Here is a 17,281-nt window from a genome sequence, read left to right on the forward strand (position 1 = left end):
TTAGCTGTCTTTTTCTCCTTGATGCTTGACAATACTTCATCTGCTAATGCTAGATGAAAGTTTGCCATAGCATTCCCGTCCATTTCGATCCATTTGTTGTCATCTGTGAAATCTATCGGCCTTTCACTGATAGATTCTAGACACCCGTCTTTCCTCAGGATGACCTTCATCTTCAATTTCCACAATGAGAAATTTCTCCCATTGAATTTTTCAATATCAAATTTCGTTGCCATAGCTTCTTTTACGGATAGCTCCCACTATTTCACTATCCTGAATAGTTCACTGGAACCTTCAAAGAATGGGTAATATCTTCTTATTTTCTTATGTTGGAGGATATACCTTTTGGTGGCAACCACAAAGACAATAAGCAAATATTACACACTCTAATCTAGCTCGGATACCAATTGTTGCGGAAGATGGCTATTGGATAGAGCAAAATCACAACTGATAATTTGAGAAAATAAAAATGAAGATAAAAGAGACACAAAATTTATGTGAAAAACCCCTGAATAATATAAGGTGAAAACCACGGGCAACGGTAGAAGAATTTCACTATGAGAAAATAGGAATTACAACTTCTCTCGATCGACCAAGGAGAAAACAATGATAATTCTCTCTTGATAAAAAGGAGAAAACAACTTTCAAGAAACTCTCTAAATTCTCTCTAGTATTGGAAGAAAGCTAGAATGCTTTGGGATGATTTTGAAGTTAAATGAGCTAGGGTATTTATAGTTGAAGCTTAAGGACTAGTTTGTAAATACCCTAAATTACAATGACTAAAATTGAGATTTTACCATTTCAAAAGTCATCAAAATCATGCTGCCAATTGCTCCAATTGCACCAATTTTCCAACCAAATTTAGGTGGAATTATTTTGTTTGTTTTTTTCAAACTTTCCACCGAAAGTTTGGTGGCAGCAGCTAATTTGGACTTTCCAAATTTGTTTTTCAACAACTTGCCCCAGTTATCGTGTTTTTTAGTCGTGGTGTTTGTCCATAATCATGCTTTTCGTTAAGCTACCAAAAAATATTTTGTTTTAATAATCCAAAACAATTACAAAATTATATTTATGTAGAATTTTTTAATCAATTGACATTAATAAACGTATATGTAGCAAATGTAGTTGTTTGAACCGACTTCTAAAAAAATATTATTTACTTTTATCACTATAGTCACTTATGTAGAATTACCTTTTGAAGAATTTGAAGTGATACTGGGAATGGATTGGTTATATCGTTATTATGCTAATGTCGACTGTAGACTGAAAAGAATAACGTTGAGAAGTTCGGAAGAGGTAGAAATCGTGGTGTTTAGTGAAGGGTGGAATCCATTGGCAAATGTAATCTCAGTGATGACGGTAAAGAAGTTACTGTTACAAGGATGTCAAGGGTTCATTGCTAGTATGTTGGATGTAAGAGCCAAAGACAAAGAGATTGAAGAAATTCCTATCGTGAGAGAGTTCTCTGATGTATTTCCTGCAGAATTGCTAGGTTTACCTTCGGACAGAGAGGTAAAATTTCAAATTGAGATAATGCCAGGAACAACGCCCATTGCAATGACACCATACAAAATGGCTCCAAAAGAGTTGCAAGAATTAAAGATTCAATTACAGGAATTATTGGACAAAGGTTTTATTAGACCAAGTGTATCACCTTGGGGAGCTCCAATTTTGTTTGTTAAGAAGAAAGATGGATCAATGTGACTCTGTATCGACTACAACCAGCTCAATAAAGTGACTATCAAGAATAAATATTCGCTTCCTCGAATCGATGACTTATTTGATCAATTAAAGGGAGTTTCAGTGTTCTCAAAAATTGATATACGTTCGGGTTATCATCAATTAAAGATTCAAGAGAAAGATGTTCCAAAGACGGCGTTTAGAACAAGATATGATCACTATGAGTTTATCGTAATGTCACTTGGAGTTACGAATGCACCAGCTGCTTTCATGGATTTAATGAACATAATTTTTCAACCATATTTGGATCAGTTCGTGGTAGTTTTCATTGATGATATTTTAATATATTCAAAGTCAGAGGAAGAGCATAGTTCTCATTTAAGGATTGTCTTGCAAAATTTACGAGACAAGAAGTTTTATGCTAAATTCTCTAAATGTGAATTCTGGTTGAATGAAGTGGCATTTCTTGGACATGTAATTTCTGCAGAAGGAGTTCGAGTGGATCCTCAAAAGATTAAAGCTATTCTGGAGTGGGAAGTTCCAAAGAATGTGTCAGAAGTTCGAAGTTTTCTAGGGTTAGCTGGTTATTATCGAAGGTTCGTTAAAAACTTTTCAATAATATCATTACCCCTAACTAAACTGTTGAGAAAGGAAGTAAAATTTACTTGGACTCAAGAATGCCAAGAGAGTTTTGAAAAGTTAAAGAATATTTTGACAGAAGCTCCAGTGTTAGTCCAACCTGAGTATGGCAAGGACTTTTTAGTGTATAGTGATGCATCTCATAATGGCTTGGGATGTGTATTGATGCAAGAAAGCAAGGTGGTGGCCTATGCTTCGAGACAATTAAAACCGCATGAGAAAAATTATCCGACACACGATCTGGATATGGCTGCAGTAGTGTTCGCTTTAAAGATCTGGCATCATTACTTGTATGGTGAAAAATGCTACTTGTATACGAATCACAAAAGTTTAAAGTACTTGATGACTCAGAAAGAGTTAAATTTAAGACAGAGAAGATGGGTGGAATTTCTCAAGGATTATGATGTTGTGATTGATTTCCATCCCGGAAAGGCAAATGTGGTAGCGGATGCCTTAAGCCGAAAGACGTTTGCAGCCTTACGAGCTATGGATGCTAAACTATCATTAGGCGAAGATGGTGCAATTTGTGCGGAATTGACTATCAAACCATCATGGTTAGATCGAATTAAAGAATTGTAAGCTAAAGATGAAAAGTGTTCAAAGAATTTGCAGCAAATAAAGAATGGAGAGTGTACAGATTATGAGATGAAAACTGATGGAAACCTATATTATCAAGAGAGGCTAGTGATTCCAGATGTTAATGAATTAAAGAATGATTTATTAATGGAAGCTCATTGTAGTCCATTAACGATGCATCCAGGAGGAAACAAAATGTATATGGACCTCAAGAGTCGATATTGGTGGCTGGGTATGAAGAAAGACATTACAGAATTCGTATTTAAGTGTTTGACTTGTCAGCAAGTTAAGGCTGAGCATCAGGTTCTGTCGGGACTGTTACAATCAATTTCAATTCCTCAATGGAAATGAGAAAATGTAACGATGGATTTTATTATTGGGTTGCCTTTAACTCCGAACAAAAGAGATTCAATATGGGTGATTGTAGACATGTTGACTAAGTCAGCTCATTTCATTCCGATATGAGCTGATTTCTCTATGGATAAATATGTTGAGTTGTATATTAGAGAGATTATACGGTTCATGGTGTACATGTTTCCATAGTTTCTGATCGGGATCCTAGATTCACGTCACTATTTTGGAAGTTTTTACATGGAGCATTGGGCACACAACTGAACTTTAGCACATCATTTCATCCTCAGACAGATGGTCAGTCTGAACGAACTATTCAAATTCTGGAGGATATGTTAAGAGCTTGTGTTATCGAATTTAAAGGATGAAAATGGCTCCCTATGAAGCTTTATATGGGAGAAAATGTCGTACACCCTTGAATTGGTATGAACTTAAGGATCGAGAAGTTATTGGTCCTGAGTTGATTCAGAAAATGGAAGAGAAAGTTCAAGTAATTCAGAATAATCTGGAAGCTTCATCTGATAGACAGAAATCATATGTTGATTTAAAATGGAAAGAAATTAAGTTTCAAATAGGAGATAAAGTGTTCTTGAAAGTGTCTCCATGGAAGAAAGTATTGAGATTTGTACGTAAAGGAAAATTGAGTCCTCGGTTTATTGGACCATATGAAATCGTTAAGAGAGTGGGACCAGTGTCATATCAATTAGCTTTGCCACCTGATATGGAGAAAATTCACAATGTTTTCCATGTTTCAATACTTTGTAAGTATCGATCTGATCCCTCCCATATTATATCACCAGAAGAAATAGAAGTGCACTTGGATTTGACATATAAGGAAGAAACGATCTGAATTTTAGCCCATGAAGTTAAACAATTAAGGAAAAAGACTATTCCATTAGTCAAAGTGTTATGGAGAAATCACAAGGAGGAAGAAGCGACGTGGGAACGTGAAGAGGACATGAAGATTCAATATCCCTATCTCTTTGTACAATGAAAATTCGAGGATGAATTTTCTTAAAGGGGTGTAACACCCCAATTTATGGGCTAAATATTAAGAAATTATAAAGTGGTGGATTTAATTTGGTATTTTGAAAAAAACAGTGGGTTAAATTGCAAATTTTTAAAGTTGGCAGACCATTTTATGAATTGCATAAAGTTCAGTGGCTAAACTCTTGGTTTAACCATTTTTAATTATGAGATGTTATAAACCCCTAATTTCCCGTATGTTTCTGGAAATTTTTCCAGTTTTCCCTTTCCCGTCAACCCCTCTTTCAAATCCGATCTACTCGTCGTCCGACCTCCGATCGACAAGCTGAAACCACCATCGTGTTCGTTGTCAACCGAGGAACAAAACCCCTCAAACCTTTCATCGTGAATCATCTCCTTTCGTCGTTAATTTCAGTCGGAAGTATCGTCAGTAATAACTCGATTTCAATTGGTTTTTTGTCGATTCATGACGATCCGATGATCCGTTTACGACACCTCCCGCACCATCGTGTTGATATGTATCTGAGGAATTATTGGAAGTTGAATTGAAGATCAAAGGCGTTTGAATGGAATTTTTATGGTCGATCAGTATTGCACGGAAATCGAGGTAATACTTTACTACCTCTTTATGCTTTATAGAACATGTTGGTATTGGTAAATGCATGAATGGAAATGTTTGGTCTCATATGTGTAATTAATGAAGATCTACGCTAGATACGAATACGGTAAAAAGTAGGTAACTGAATATGGCTCAGATTACTATTATAAGAAATTGGAGGACAGTTGGAATTAAATTACAAGTTCTTGAATTAAGTGATAAAAGAATCAACCATGGATATGTAGATTATAATTTATCTCATTAAAGGTACTTAGATGATAAATTATGAGAATATTTCGATTAGGTAAAATTACGAAATTACCCTTATGTTGGAAAATGACAAGAATTATCCATGGAAGTTGATTAATAAATCTGAAAAGAATTATTGATCTGCTAAAACTATTGATGTGAATAAGAAATGTTAGTTTTACTTGGAAATTATGGATAACCGATTTTTAACCCCAAGAAGGTTTATGCTAGATACTAGAAGTCTTTTAAGGAATCATTTCAAGATCAAAGAATGTTCGAGGAAGCAATTAATCATAGGATCTTTATATTATATTATTTTCGTTAAGAGCTAATATCAAAATTATCTGGTTAAGAAATTATGAAAATGCCCTTAAGAGGTAAAATAGTCAGAGTTGACCCTGAAGGAGAAAGTACTTTGAGGATTTGTACTTAACCCAATTAAGTACGAATTTAATTAATAAGATCCTGTCTTTGTAAAGAAAAATTCAAGATATTTCGTTTGTAAAATCTGAGAAGGCACTTGACCCGAAAATATCCGAGTTATGAGTAAATACCTGAAGAACAATTTATCAGAGAGTGCTCTTTTATCAGAATTGTTCGAAAGTACTGGAATAGATGATAAATTAGAATTAAATAATAAGACCAGATGGAGAGAAAAGATTAAAATATCATAGATCTGTAAAATGACCAAAATACCCCTGTAATGGAAATGACCCAAGAATATCACCAAGCTCGGGAATGATTGGATATCCTCGAGCTCTGAAATGAATGGAATAAGAATGATCATCAAAATGACCAAAATACCTTATGACCTAGAATAAGTAAATGTCTTGGATTAATTAAGTAATCCAAATAAGCATAGGTGTTGGACTACCTTTAAAAGTTATGGAACACAGCTTAAGTGAGTTGATCAATCGTAATGATATGTCAGTACCTGGACGATATAGATATTACTTGAATGCGTGTTCGTCTTCTCAAGTGTGGCTTTATGATAGTTTTGGAAGTATTCAACTCAGCTAAACTTTAGATCGTATTCAATATCAAGAAGTGGATATTCATTAGACAAATCAACTACGACTACCAAATTGAATTGAACGGAAGTGCAATATGTATCTGAAATTCAGAAGTCTGTATTACTATGGAAAACCCTGATATAATTATAAAGGACTTGACTGTTAAATGAACTAAGTAACCTCAAAGACAGATGATTAAGTAAGAGATTGGAATAAGTTTGGAAACTCGGATTAACTTATATGATGTATCATCCCTATGGATTATGAACCACAAATCAAGTACGTTAGCATTTCCTGGTATAGTTGAAACATGGAAATGAAATAAAGACCATTAGAATAATTGTTTGTCTCCTTAAGATTTATTCAGTGACGACTCAGAAGATGATCTGTGGATAAGAATATTTGATATTAAAGAGTAAATACCCTGGAAGGTTAATGAATTGACAAGTTGATAAGTATTGGTTTTGAGATCTATTCATCTGGAGTTGTTCGATAATCGGATTAATCGTTATAGATTGTAAAGATTCCGAATACCTTCAAATTCCGTAGAGATTCAGAAAAGTGTTCGAATAAGATAATCCCGATAAATTATATCCTGAATAATTGATGATTCTGTCAGTTAATGAACTTTTCAAATAGTTTTTCTAACTTCCGACATTCTATCGGTAAACTGAAGATTTGCATCTCTCTACCCCGATAAGATTATCCAATATCTCTGAATAATATCTGTAAACTCTGGTGTGTTCCCTAATCATATAAATATTTTATCTAATTTCCGACTTGAATTATGTTCTATATATGACCTGAATTCTATTCTGATTTCTGATCTGGATTCTGTTCTGATATATGTTCTGAATTTTGTTTTGATTTCTGATATCTCCATTTAATGAAGGAAAAATGTTTTAATTGGGGGGTATTGTTGAAGGAAGTATTTCCGCAGGTTCCTCGGCTTTGTGCTCATGGCCTTATATGATGTGTTGGGCTGGGTGTATGGTTCTAGGGAACCTACACATTTATGATGTTATGGGATGGGGGTATATATATATATGTTTTAAAAGATCTGTATCTTTTTACTGGTTTTACGGGAACACACTAGACAACCTATTCCGATCTCCTGAACTCAAGCATTCAAAAGTATTTATTTGAACTAAAAGCTCATTGTCCGTTAACATCTGAAATATCAATAGGATCTCCAATCAGCATAAAAATCTGTAGATATTCGGAACCAATAAGGAAAGATATGTTTATCTGTATCTGAACGTTCTTTTGCATCATTTGGTAGTTCTGTATTACTGAGCTTTTCAAAGCTCACTCTGTTACTCATCTTTTCAGGTTAAAAGAATTGTACCAGTGCAACTATTGTCATCAGTAAGAGAGTTTTCTCGGTGCTGTTTGCAGAGAACGATACATGTGATTAGGGGGCATGTAATTGAATTTTGTTTTATGAACAAGTCTGAAAATCTGTTTTATTTTTTATATTGATACATGATTTTATAAGTTTACATGTTATGTTAAAAAATTTTAAATTTTCTGCTATTTTTACGGTGGGTCGCTCCGGTGGCCCTAATATGACAACCCAGATCGAATCGGGTTATCCGTATCGGTCTGGGGGGTTACAGGGGGTGAGATTTGTAACATCCCAAACTACGGGTTAGTGACTTTATTGTAAAGTTTTAGAATTTGTTGATTTAAATAGGAATATTTCAGTTGGATTAAGTGGTGAATATGAAAGAATTAAAATGATAGTATGGTAATTTATCTTAAAAGATATTGTCATCTATCTATTTAGAGAGATACACGTGAAAAGAGGAGATAATTCTCCAGAGTTATCTTCTCCTCTTTGTTCTTCATACATGAGGCTTGAAGCATGAGGTGAGTTTTCTGATTTTTTGGTTATTTGTTAAATTAAAAGTTAGGTTTTGATCATTAGAAGATAACTAAGCTTAAGGAAAGATTAAGTTGTCTTATAATCAAAAGATGAAGAAGTTATAAGAAATTAAAAAAAACAGGTTTTTATATGAAATTATGGAAAAGAGTTGATAAGTTGAATTTGAAGTTAAATTTGACTTGTCATCATGCTAATTAAGGAATGTGAAGTCTTAGAATTGTATTTAGAACATATTGAAATTTGAGTATGATTCTTGATTTACATATGAGGGATAGGATTTTGAGGTTATGGATGGTTTTCATTGATATAAATTGGTTTAAGTAATGGTGGTTAGGTTTAATGACATTGTAGGGTTTAAAATAGAAGAATTGAATGAAGAATTGATGATTTTCGGGCTTAAAATATAATTTCTGGGTAGAGGGAACCGATACCCTATGAATGGGTATCGATTCCCCTCTCTCTTGAACGAAAAATTCCAGTATGTTCAGGGGGTATCGATTCCCCCATAAATGAAAAATGGAATTTGGTTTAAGTTGTTAACATCAAGTTTAAGGTTTAGGCTTCTGATAGTTGTTTTGAAATGTTATATTTATGTAGATATTGAGTCTAAACAAGTTCTGGAATAATCAAAGGATTAGGATCGAATCAAAGCAAATAAGGCTAAGGTGAGTGCAATTTTAATTGTACTTATATTATTGAACGAACATTGGCTTGCGATGAGCTAGTGATGGAATTACTATGGTAAGAAGTGACTCCTAAAATGTTATTTGATTTGTGATGCTTATATGTGCATAAATACATGAAATGGGTATATGTTATTATATATGTTATATGATATGCATAGACATAAGAGCATAAAGCATAAGATATATGATATGATATACATGATTATATGCATATGTGATATATGCTATGAGACATGACCAATGTGAAATGAGATAAGCTATGTAATATGATATGAAATACATGGTTAAACATACATGTGGTATGTGACAGAAAAGAAAGAACAAGTGATGAGAAATGTATTCATCGTAAATGCCCATAGTATATGATACGAGAGCTATAGGTATAGTTGGCATGCCAAGAGTCGAGGGTACTGTAGTTCTTCGGGAAGTAGTCCTTCGGGACGTAGTGGTCCTACGGGACATATATAGCAATCCTTCGGGACGAATACTGAACAAATGTTCGGTGCCCATGAGGGAATTTATACGAGTTGTGGTGACAGCATTAGTGCACAACCTCAATGTACTCACATACCTTTGTTCTCAACAACAATATACATGGGCAATTGAAATATAAACTAAAGTGAAAGTGATGCAAAAAGGTAAGTTTCATGTGTGCATGACTTGGTTATATATGTCATATGAAATATATACATGCATATTGAAATATCATGATCAAATGGTAAGAATGCATATTCATGAATCTACTGTTACATGTTTATTTATTGCCTCACTAAGTCTATGACTTAACGTGTAAGTGATTTACACGTAGGTACCAAGAAACGAGAGGAGCAAGAATAGAAGTAGCAATGACAATATTATTACTAGAAGATCAGATCAGAAGTAATCGACAAAGTAAGTATTTTGTTGTGTATAGAATGTTGGCATGTAATAAGTCGTTAATTATGAGCACTTTGATCGAGTTTGTATTTTGTGGTCTCTTTTATGTAAATTAACGTATTTTGTTTTAAACAAAGTTTTAAATTCCCGGGGTTTTTCTTTAAAAGTCAAATTTTGAAAAGTCAAATTTTGAAAAGTCAAAGTGACACCTCGGACTCGTATTCGAGTCGGGTACGGGTTGGAGTGTTACAACTATAGTCACCTGATAGATAATAACAAACATATTAACCAACCCATATGATTTCAAAGTGTTATACTCAGCAATCCAACTATAATTATTAAAATACTTGCAAATAAATAGCTAATATACTGCATCTTGTCTATGCTACAGCTACTACTTTTTCTAAGCGGTTGGCCAACTCGGAAACCATTTCTTGCAAGAGTCGCCTATGTCGGAAACCAGACTAGTGTCCGAAACCGCATCAGCTGAGTTCAACACCGAAAGATCAATCAACTGAATCAAGGGTATTCCTTCAGCTTCGATAGTGGCCAGTTTTGGCCTGTGTTCGAGGTCTTGGATGAATGCTGGATCAACTTCGCCCATTGTCTTTGCATTGAGTAGCTGAAAATGGTAATTGATTTGGTTTTGTCTCGGAGAATTGGACGGCTAAGAAGAGTGGTTTATATGGGGTTTAACGTAGATTGAACTTGGATAGGATAAGTGAAATCGAAATGTGAAAAAATATCGACAAAAGAACAAAATACGAATACGAAACCAGAAACAATACATACTATGAAAATTGTCATTGGATAACGGTTGTCTAACCAGAAACATGCCCGGATTGTCTGACTGATGCAAGTAATACGGATTGCTACCATTGTCAAAACTATCACTCAATGAATCAGGCATGATGAAGCGTGAAAAGAAAAAACTCCTGATACCATATAACAGCAGGAAAACAAGATGAAGAAGATGGAAAAAATACTGATTTTACATTGATGTTAACGATACAAGAATATGAAGTATATGTAACAGATACCACTACAATAACTAAGATAACAACTTATGCTAACCAAACTGCCTAACTAACTGAGTTTATACAAAGTCGTTTGATATATGTATCGTAATATGAAAATTTGCATTGATGTAAAATTAAAAATATATCATAACAGTTCTTGTTTTATACACCTAATAATATTTTGGTCCCCTAATAGAAGAAAGGCATACATAAAATCCAACTCATCACTTCAATCGTCCTTCCTTCCTGTGCCGAACCACCCTCAACTCTTTGCTTTTGTGATGGTCGATTGGATTTTGGCCGACAATTATATTTTTATTACTTTTAGTCTCTTTGTGAATAAATAATCACATTCTCTTCGTTTGGCGGATGATTTGTCAGTTTTTTATATAATTATTAATATTTAATTTATTAATCGATTAAGATATTATAATATAATTAACCAATTCATATGTTTTCGAAGTCTAATACTTAACAATATAAATATAGTTATTAAATTACATGCAATTACAAAGCTAATAAACTGCATCTTGTTTATGCCACAGCTACTACATTTTTACATAGCTAATATACTGCATCTTGTTTATGCCACAGCTACTATTGTTTCTAAACAGTTGGCTAACTCGGATTCTGAACCCTGAAATGGTAGATTTGGATGTTTTCGACATCAAGCTTCTTGAAATTACTTCCTTTCCTTGTTACAAAAAACTTTCCCCAGTTGTAAGGCCTGTATCTGGCTGGATTTTCTTCACTTGTTATCTCTTCCAAGGGCTTAATCATGGTGTAATGAGCCGGGTTGAAGAAGAAGGGAATCGAAAACCTTTCCTTTTCCGAATTCACCATCACCCTATGCTCCACACTCTCATATCTCTCATTGCTCCAAACCTGTTTATATGCAAAACTCTTATCAATTTTCACATGGATCGAGTCAGATTCAGATCGAGCTTAGCATTCGTTATTTTTAGTTTATTTGAGTTACCTGAATCATGTCACCAACATTAATGATAAATGCATTTGGAGTAGGCTTAACTCGGATCCACTCTCCGTCTGATTTCCGCTTCACTTCCAATCCTCCAACATCATCTTGAGCGAGGACGGTTAAGGCACCGGCATCCTTGTGCCGGCCAACGCCAAGAGCTAGTTCCGGAGCAGGGCAAGGTGGATAGTGGTTAAGCCTAACGAAGCTGGTTTGATCTTTGAAGAAACCATTAAAAGAATCTGCCGGTAAGCCTAAGCTCAAGGCAATAAGTTCCATCAACTTGAAACATAATTTGTCCACTTCCCCTGCATATTCTTCGCACGCCTCTCTGTCGAAAATTATGTCAAAAGTTGTATAAAATATGTATTCGAATCATGTGATAAAATTTAGTGATATTTGGTGCACTTTACCCTAATAATAATTACCTTAGTTGAGGAGGAAATTCAGGCCATTGATTATGCCACTGTGCTACTTGTTTGTCATCAGGGCGTGTTGAAGCTGGAACTATGGTTGGATTCTGCACTGTAAAATCAAACACCTCTTTCCAATCTCTAACGTTCTTGGTATGCTCGGTGTCATAATACCCTAAAACCCTAACTTCATCTCTCCTGATCTTCACCTTCTCCTCCAAAGGTCGGTCAAAAAATTCCCTGGCTGCCTTCTCAAGCTTCTCACGTTTCTCCAATGGCACCCCGTGGTTGATCACTTGGAAAAAACCCCATTTCTTACAAGCGTCACCTATGTCCGAAATCAGACTAGTGTCCGAAACCGCATCAGCTGAGTTCAACGCCGAAAGATCAATCAAGGGTATTCCTTCAGCTTCGATGGTGGCGAGTTCTGGCCTGTGTTCGAGGTCCTGGATGAAAGCCGGATCAACTTCGCCCATTGTCTTTGCTTTTGTTTTGTAATAAAAGAGTGGTTGAAAATGGCAAGTGGAGTGGTAAGAAGGATGGTTTATATGAGTTTTAACGTAGATTGAACCTGGACTGCTTTTGAAGAAAGATTAAGAGACCAGTGAGTGGCAGTGGCGTTTGTGCTTGCGTAGGTCTGATAGGATAATTAAATACGAAATGTGAAAAAACAGAAACAAAAGAACAAAATACGATTACGAAACCGGAAATAAGACATACATATTTGAACAATTTGCTGTCTTCAAACCTTTTGATGGGAGATATTATATATACACACACATTAATTTAATTTCATACTGACTAAGATCGCTATAAACAGGACAGAGCATAATGAGGTCAGAGTCCAAGATTACATATATATATATATATATATATATTTGTTTAATCTTTAAAAAATTTAATTGAGTTCTTTTAAAAATGTTAGAAGTTTTTAATTATATTTTAAAGGTTCCATGGTCTTTTTAATTGTTTGTAAGTTGCTACTCAATCAGTCTTAATTTAGTTGCAAAATAGTATATATTGTCTGAAATTTAAATAGTAAGAATTGTTGCAAAATAGTATATCTACAATCTCTTAGTTTACATCACTGTTTTGTTTCGTTTAATTTGATTTATTAGTAACATTTTCGTACGTGAACTTCACCAGATTCATTTTTTAAATGAAACCTGCAAATGGGTCTAAGAATTGTCACCGTATCAGGGGCGTAGTCTGGAGGGACAGAGAGAAGTGTTGGCCCTTTTTATTAAATGTGAGAAGGGCGGCCGGAAGTGAAGGAACCATATGTGCTGGTCGTCTAATACGATTTACCGGGTATCGATAGGTTGGATTCGGTGCCGGTGCCGGATGTCTAATAACAGCCATCGGAAATGATATGTGAGGGATATTCTGGTTCTGGTTATGGCTTAGGCGTTGGATGAACTTGAACCAGTGATTTTGGTTTAGGCATTCGTGAGTTAGGCTTAGAAGATGAAGACAGTACAACATACTGGTCCTTGTTACAATCAACCGGTTTACTCACCACCGGTTGGCATTCCTTAGCCAGCTTCTGCTTAATCCGGCCAGCCAAACAATTACCGGTATCATCCAGCACAACGTCGTCCCTTCCGGGCGATACACAAGCTTTAGACTCCTCGCTGAAATAGTTATGAGAAAACGTGAAATTAGACAAGGTTGGCAACTTGCACACATTTTCTAGCACAGTCCCCGTCAACTTATTGTGCGAAACATCCAAAATGTCAACCTTCTTCAAGCTCGATAAACTCTGTGGCAAACTACCGGTGAATGAGTTGAAGCTAATGTCAACAACCGTGACATTACCAAGCAATCCGATTTCCGATGGGAAACAACAACCGAGGTCATTGTTGGTGAAAATAAGTTCATTCAATCTCCACATTTCTCCAATGCTACGTGGGAGACACCCTTTGAACTTATTGTTTGCGAATGTCATAGCCGAGACTGTCGATTTGCCGATTGTTTCAGGGATGGTGCAAGTGAATTGGTTATCGTTTAAAAACAATGCATCAAGGTCTTTCTCGAAGATCTCCGGTGGTAAACAACCTTCAAAATTATTGAATCGTAAATCAATGTACCTGATGCTCTTCCATGTCGTTACAACTCTAGGGAAAGGGCCACTGAACCGGTTATTGCTGATATCGAATTCATACATACGTGTAAGCTTTGATAAGCTCTTAGGGATGATACCGCAAAACCTGTTTGAATTTAGATGGAGCAATGCAAGGTCAGTCAACAATCCGAACTCGACTGGAATGTAACCAACGATGTTGGCATGGTTGAGGTCGATACCGGCGACGACGGTCCATTTGGGTATACCCAATGCTGGTGCACAAAACACGCCTCTGTAGCTACACACGTTGGGACCAAACCAGTTCCTGGTGATGTTCAAAGGGTCGGAGTAGATAGTCTTTTTCCAGGCTTGAAGAGCGATGAAAGCCCTCCTAAGCCTTTCGTTTTCGAAAGTTTCAGTTGTTTTGACTGTATTTTCGTACCCCTCGGGGAGATCACCGTTTTCAGGGAGAGTTAAGAGCTGACGACGGGCGATATAATCAGCTTCGCTGTCGGATAATGCGGAGGTAGGTGCTGCTTTATACAAGAAACAAGAGAACAAAAGGAAGCAGGCCAAGGCCGGAAGAGGTTGACGAGTATCCATTAGTGACCACCTTGGTCTGCGCAATGCAATGAAGAGGGAACCGTAGGATGGGGATTATATTGAGGGAGAAATGCCTAATTTTAGCCACTGAAATCACACATTTTCATACACAAATAGTTGGCTTTGAGAGATGTAAGGTCTATTATCAATGAAACGAGAGAAAATATAGCTAAAACAACTCATATTTGACTATGTCCTTTCACAAGTTTAAACTCTAATTTAAATTTATTTGATGGTATTAATAGTTAAAAGATTGTTCTCCCTTAAGATTTTTAATTCGAATAATTACGTCTGTAAGATATATATATATAATAAATAATTAATAAATATTATAAACATATATTATCTTACAATCCCCTAAATTATTAAAAAAATTGGAATTTCCATACGTTTAAAATATCATAAATGGAAGACCACTTATTAAATGGATAATTAGTACGTTTATTACAAATTTACAAACTTTTACAACAATTTTTTTGGACCCAAAACCAGGCAAAATATTATTAATTTAATGAAAATGTTTTTATCTACATTGAATTGTAAATATGTAAAATTTTGAAATGAAAAATATACAAAAAATAATTTCACCTAAATGTATACCTACAATCTAACATTAAAAAGTTTTTCATTATCCTTTGTTTTTCCTTTTTTACAAGATATAAGTAGTTAGTTTTACGAAAAATAGAAAAATATCTAAATTACTGTGAAAGATTACAACCACAATTATAAAGTAAAACATATAATAACAAAATTTTACTATAATCATTAACAGAATAAACTAGCCACTTAAGATTACATAATAATCATATAAGGAAAAGGTTAAAAACTTAACCAAATAAACTCAAATAAAATGAAGATATTATAAGATCTAACTGTATCGACAAATAAACCAGAAAAAATGATCAAGTAATTGAAAGACCACTGACAAATCGCAAATCATAATATAGCGACATGAGAAAACTATCCACAAATGTAAATCGCGTATCCAAATCCAATTCAAGGGTTCAAAGCAGGAAAGATCAGTATAATAATAAATTAGTGCTATCTTGATCAGTCGTGATGATGCTAAATTCAGCCTTGATAAAAAAATAAACGGAAATAACTGTCAAACAAACGAGAACGTACCAAAAGGAAGAAGAAAACTTGTCATAAAAACAGAGTTATTAAAAAATTAAAATTAAAAAAACAATGAATACTGTTGATCAACGACCAATTAAGATTGGTGCCGTAAGAAGAAGAACAGAAAACTAGGATTAAAAACCCTACGATCAAGCTAAATATTATCCTTTGGTTTCTTTATTCATCATAAAGGTTAATAATAAAATGAATATATATATTACTTTGATATAAAATTTATTATTTGGTATATATTAACATTAGAAGTTTTTTTCACAAATAACTTTAATTTATGTTTAATATATCAAATAATAATCATTATAAAATTAATATATTAAATATTATTTATTTCAAGGATTAGCATTTTCCATAAGCAAGCTACAAACACTGTCACAAATGCCACTTATTTAAAAAAGAAAAATTAGTATACCTTGGATATATATGCGTCACTCTGGACTATATTTGTGGAGAGTAAATATTCTATTAGAAATGTATAAAATAAATTTCTTTAATTTAAAGTGATAATTGAATAATTCTTAGTTAGTATGACGATGTATATTCATTCGTTCGAAGTAGCTAATTTGGTGCTTTTAGTACGTGTGAACAAGAAAAAGAAGAAAGCGTTGTTAAATTCAACATTATTTGTGTTATATATTATTTATATTAAACATTAATAATTAATGTCGAATCACCTTAGATGTGTTAGTTAATACATTAAATTATAAAATTAAAAAAGTGAGCTCATTTATATATTTCTATAGGTTATTTATTGTTATCGTTGTAAATACGGGGTATTTATTATGATGATCAGTCTTTAATATGATAATGTGATCATGAATGGTTTATGGAAATCTATTTATGGTATGATTGTATGTGTTGGATTATTTGTATAGTCGAGGTTCGTGATATTTAATGTGTAGTTTTATCTATTATTCATTTATGTTATTTGATGTGTAATGATTCCAAGTGTCATAGCATTGTTATTTGTAATGCCTATTAATGCGTAGTCATTTTATCCTATCTTATTATTATATTTATTTATACTATCTAACGCGTAGTGTTTTCATGCACCACGATATATAGTATGTAATACCGCACATCAATTCTAGATATACTATTACTATTGTGGTTATTTTTATTACTTGATATACAATGATAACTCTAAATAATTTACAGTTATTGTTGTAAGTGCATGTATAAGCTTTATGATAAATGAAGTAAAAATGATGATATGATCAAATGAATAAATCATGGAGTAAAGGATAAGAAGCATTATCGATGACACTCTTGTGTATTATACTAATGAACATTGGTAAGTAAAAATGACACGCCTATGCTTATATCTCTCTACTTATGCATTAAGTTGTATGTTTATGTTTATGGAATACATGAAGTATAGTAGTGTAGAAGTGTATTATCGAGTTTGTACATATGTTTTGTTCGCATATTAGTAAAATGCTATTCTATTCATAGGACCTTAGTAGTATTGTAGTCTATAAATTTCATTAATGTTTTGATTTATTTTGATTTAAACCTTATTTAATTCGGA

General features: G+C 34.0%; 2 protein-coding genes across 2 annotated transcripts; both read right to left on the reverse strand.

The window, feature by feature from the left end:
• Positions 1 to 11,149: 11,149 nt before the first annotated feature.
• Positions 11,150 to 12,485, reverse strand: LOC120179404 (probable 2-oxoglutarate-dependent dioxygenase At5g05600). Its single transcript, XM_039185006.1, has 3 exons — positions 11,964 to 12,485; positions 11,539 to 11,866; positions 11,150 to 11,444 (listed from the first exon to the last, which is right to left on the reverse strand). Exons 1-3 carry the CDS (start codon positions 12,422 to 12,424, stop codon positions 11,178 to 11,180), a joined length of 1,056 nt encoding a protein of 351 aa, XP_039040937.1. The 5' UTR covers positions 12,425 to 12,485; the 3' UTR covers positions 11,150 to 11,177.
• An 859-nt stretch (positions 12,486 to 13,344) lies between these two features.
• On the reverse strand, positions 13,345 to 14,628 carry LOC120179381 (pollen-specific leucine-rich repeat extensin-like protein 4). The gene has a single exon (XM_039184990.1). It carries the CDS (start codon positions 14,614 to 14,616, stop codon positions 13,345 to 13,347), a length of 1,272 nt encoding a protein of 423 aa, XP_039040921.1. The 5' UTR covers positions 14,617 to 14,628.
• Between the last annotated feature and the right edge of the window lie 2,653 nt (positions 14,629 to 17,281).

Source organism: Hibiscus syriacus, unplaced genomic scaffold, assembly GCF_006381635.1.
Source record: "Hibiscus syriacus cultivar Baekdansim isolate YM2019G1 unplaced genomic scaffold, ASM638163v2 tig00112411_pilon, whole genome shotgun sequence".
In the NCBI taxonomy this organism is placed as follows: domain Eukaryota; kingdom Viridiplantae; phylum Streptophyta; class Magnoliopsida; order Malvales; family Malvaceae; genus Hibiscus; species Hibiscus syriacus.